This window comes from Neolamprologus brichardi, chromosome 10 (assembly GCF_056152115.1).
Source record: "Neolamprologus brichardi isolate AB-2024 chromosome 10, ASM5615211v1, whole genome shotgun sequence".
NCBI lineage: Eukaryota > Metazoa > Chordata > Actinopteri > Cichliformes > Cichlidae > Neolamprologus > Neolamprologus brichardi.
In genome coordinates this window covers 19,056,992-19,061,644 of record NC_142113.1, presented here as the reverse complement: position 1 = coordinate 19,061,644, position 4,653 = coordinate 19,056,992, and the positions used below count along the sequence as shown (strand labels likewise).

Genomic DNA, 4,653 nt, shown 5'->3' with positions numbered 1-4,653 from the left:
AATAAATGATTATAATGGAAAGCAGCTTTTACAATTTCATTTTACTATGGTCATGCAAGAGAAATTACTCTTGTATTACTTCACTTATATTTTTATTGTTGAATATTCTTTTTTCAATTATATTAACTTATAATTTCAATTTTATGGTCATTTAGATTCTATAATAGTAACATAACAGTGGCACACGCAGATACTGAAACAACAAATTCAAAGAAAAAAGAAGATTGCTGCTACTAAAACTGACTAAAGTTAAAATAATGTCTACATCTTACTCCTGAAAAATACAGAGGAGCAGAATCTCTTTGGTCACAGAAAGACTAAATCTTTTACATCAGATGGCAGAGGGCACTGCAGACATTCAACTCTAAATCATTTATTAATATTTTGTGGCAATTTTGGATGTAACTTGAGTTTTTAGCAACTTGTTTAATGACTCTTTGATCTCCTGTGTCTGAAGAACATAGATAATCGGGTTTAACATGGGAGGCAATGCAGTGCTAATAGAAAGGCTTATGATTCTAGCATTTGGATGTATTACACTCCCAAAGATATACACAAATGTAACAGGAAGGAAATAAATTGCCACTAATGAAAGGTGACCTGTGCAGGTTTTGAAAGCTTTCACTCTTTCCCTAAATGTAGAAATTTTTGACAAAGAATAACCAATACAGCAGTAACTTCCCACGATAAATGCCTGTGGAAACCCAAGAACTGCAACTAGTGTCAAACCAGCAATTGCACGATTGGGGGTGACATCATTGCAGCCAAGACGGTACATAGGACCATGATCACAATAGTAGCTCTGAATAACAACAGACTTACAAAAAGAAAGTCTTGTGAGAAGGCCAACTGCAATGAGTATAAGAGTTATGGCAAGAAGCCAGAAAAAAGCGATCAAAGATAAAATGAGCTTGTGGCTCACTCTCATTTGATAGTGCAGTGGGTACATGATAGCCATGACTCTGTCAAAGGACAATACAACCAGATTAAAAGCTTGCATAAAAATTAAAGTAAAGCAGAAAAACAGGAAAGTCAAGCAGTCATTGTAGGAAATATAATAATGGTTAAACAGAAAAATGTCAACAACCTTTGGAACCAAAGCAGAGCTACTTAACAGGTCTGTAAATGCAAGGTTAAAAACAGCAATATATTTAGGACTTCTCAACATGTGATCCAATGTTATTACAATCATCACTAATGTGTTTCCCACCACTGCAAGAATGTAAATAAAACACAGAAAGACAAAATAATATCTAATATTAGGTATGCCAATAAAACCACTTATTATAAAATATGCAGGTCGCACAAAGGTGATGTTGTTCTCAGCAGCTGAGTTAATCAATGCCATGTAAAGACCTTCTGTTAATCTTCTATAATTCTCTGTACTCGTTTGTGTAGGCTGCCTCTAGTTTGTGAAGGCTAGCTACAAATATAAGCAGAGCAACTTTGTGCTCTGATACTTATAGCAGTACTCTGTTCTCTTGTGTACTGTTCTCCTCTTGTGTGTGCATGTGTGCATAGGGTACACAATTCAGCAGCCAGTGTCACGGGTTCAAATATTGACGGTTAGCACAAAAAACAACAATTGGTCCAGGAGAGTCGGTCAAACAATGATTTTAATGAATACACGCGTGAGGAGATGAACACTGCACACACCAGCATCGATCTCTGCCCAATAATACACAAACAGTTGTTTTTATAACATCGGGGTATTATTTATGACGCCCCCTCATGTGTCAAAGCAGATACAATCCATGCATAAGTTTCAAAACCACAAATGTTCTGTTGACGACTTTTGACACATTTAAAAGGACATCTTCTCCGTCTCGAGGCCAGGTGCTTCCTATTAATCTTCTAACTCTCGCTTATCTCCTGGAACAAACTGTCCCTTATGCAAACATAATCTTACAGTTACAAGGTTTTGCAAACTATTATTTGAACTCTTACCTAAACATGAGTCTAACTACTGTTTGTGTGTGTGTGTGTGTGTCTCGACCTCAAAATGCACTCGGCCTCACCCCGCATGACTGAAATGATAATTAATGTAATGGTAATGATAATGGTTATGAATAGTAGCAGTAAAATATTTCCCTGATCTCCACACTCCCTCTCTTGACCTCTTGACCACAAGAGGTCACCATACGTTGCGCTGTCAGATAAAAACTTTGTTCGCAAGATTCAGATAATTATTTAATAAAAGCTAGATATTTTAAATGAGAATAAGAAAGAAAAGTATTTCTTTGTGCCCCCCTTTCCCTGTTAATGCCCTACCTGGCCCCCTGCTAGATCTGCCCCTGCACAGCTATCAGCTGTCAGCTACTTAGAAAAGGATCCTGGTGTTATTTGTCTCTCAGAAACAGTTCATAACTTCCCTTCAACTCATTCATGTCACCTAAAAGGTAAATCTGTTTCTCCAGCACCTGTTCAGCTCTGATGATTCAGTAAGGACATCTCCTGGTTTCATCCTCATGTTTCCCTCTCACCACATATCCAAACCGACATCATGACCAGCAGCTTTACAGCTGTGGCTCCAGCAAACATCAGCTGATACTAGAAATTAATATATTCTAACAACAGCTGATCAAGCTTAAACGTGCTGCTGTTGCTTAGCGTGACATCCGCTGGTTTCCTGTTTCTGGCGCAAAGTGGGCGATAAATAAACAAGAGAGAAAAGCCGATCAGCTGATTATTGATCAGTTTCATGATTGAAGTAGCAACAGAAGAGGGAGGGGGGGGGGGGGGGGGGGTGAGAGAAGAGGCAGCTGTGCAGCAAAGACAGAATAACTCCAGCTTTGTGTCTTTTTTCCATTCTAGCTGAAGTCCGGGACAAATTGCGTCTCTTCTCAGCTCAATACAAAATGCATAATATTTTCTCTGGATGAGGGAACATTCCATTTTTTAAGGAGCCGTTGGCAACTCTACTAACTAACCTTATGAATAAAATAAAGTTCTCTATCAGTAACATCATAGCAACCAAACAGCTGTATAGAAACTCCGTCATGCTAGCTCACGCAGTACCAGTTATTGTAACTGACTGTAAAAAGTCAGCACAACAAAAATAAACTCCACCTAAACTTGGTTTATATCTGACCCAGATAGACTGCAGGTCATAACTTCTTACCTGCAGTTCAGTTCACCTGACACTCGGACCGGCGGCTGCCTCGGGTCTCTCCTCCTCCTGCCTTCCCTTCGCTCATCCACCTGTTGCCTCTGTGGAAGCTCCGCCATAGCCACCACCAAACAACTGAGTTATTTTTACAAATCGGCCAGCATCTGGCCAATCCACCACCTCTCATTGTTCATGCCGTTACAAAAAAAAAAAAAAAAAGTCATCAGCCCACCGTGCAAATGTCCGATGGCTTGTCCAGCTATGTTAACGTGTTAATCTTTCGCTGAAAATATGTTTTCCGTGGTGCCGTCTTTCGTGCTTGGCTCTCCTTCCTTTGCTAATATGATGCTCATAGTGCAGAAGCCGGTGTTACATTCCCTTACCCTCAGATATCTGAGCTTCACTGTGAAACCATAATCGTAAATTTGATATTTCATTAAATTTTATTGTTTTAGCTTCGGGGTGGCACCTGGGGTGGCCAATGTGGTTGGGGGGATGGCCACCCCGCTGGACACACCACTGCTTATACCTTTCAAATGTACTCAGACTAGAACCTCTGTCTAAGGAGATTTAACCTTTATTTTATTGCTGCAGCTACCAGTGTCTTCCAGTCGGGTGATTCTCTGCTCTTCTTTCTTCGACCTCAAGGGTTAGATTACCCTTCAGTCATTGCACAGATCAAGGGATTATTCTGCCCCGATTTCAAACAAAGATCAATTAAATTAAACTTTATTAATCCCTCGGGAGGGTTCCTCCAGGGCTTTCACACAGCTGAATAAACGTCAAACAGAAAATGATTGAACAGAAGTTTGAGATGGTCCAGAGTTTAAGTCAGCGCCCGGTTATATTTTAGATAGCAAGGAGCAGACAGCAGAGTTTCACTCCACCGAGGGAGCTCGTGACGTACTACCCGGCTTTCTTTAGACCGCGAAGGCCGGGTCCTCAGGTGGAAGCAGCCTCTTAATTTGGACACCACCGCTGTTTCCGGGCCGGCCAATAATAACGGTGACATTTAACGTATTTTATCCGATAGATAAACCCTGTAAAATGTATTTATCCCCCCCCGGCCCAACAGCCCTTTTGAATGTCTCACTAGTATGGCCACAACACCTCACTCTTGGAGCACTTTTTTGCCACATGTATCGCAAACCACGTCTCAGCTGTTTGTGGAGGTAAAATACGTCCGCACATGACTCCAATTACACTCAGCCATTGCTGTGAGTCAAGGGGCTGCGAGACATTTATACAGCCGTATTTCGCACATGACTGAAAAGTGGAAGAGGAAGTAGTTCCTTTGAATGTAGAATCCGAATGTTAGTTTCTTTCCACTGTGTTCCTGTTAATGACAAACTACAAATTTAATCTAAATTACTAAAACATTGATATTTTAATGTGAGAATTGATATATTTTTTGTATTTTTTGCATTTTTTTAATATGTGACACATGGTATACAGAGGAGCAGAATCTCTTTGGTCAAAGAAAGACTAAATCTTTTACATCAGATGGCAGAGGGCACTGCAGACATTCAAGTCTAAATCCTTTT

General features: G+C 40.1%; 1 protein-coding gene across 1 annotated transcript; it reads right to left on the bottom strand.

Moving 5' to 3' along the window:
- Window positions 1-376: 376 nt before the first annotated feature.
- LOC148100900 (olfactory receptor 1500-like) lies at window positions 377-1,348 on the bottom strand. Its single transcript, XM_087846854.1, has one exon. It carries the CDS (start codon window positions 1,346-1,348, stop codon window positions 377-379), a length of 972 nt encoding a protein of 323 aa, XP_087702980.1.
- Window positions 1,349-4,653: the final 3,305 nt, after the last annotated feature.

What these genes read in the sequence shown, in the direction of transcription:
- LOC148100900 (XM_087846854.1), bottom strand. Translation starts at nt 1,348, where the DNA reads ATGGCATTGATTAACTCAGCTGCTGAGAACAACATCACCTTTGTGCGA.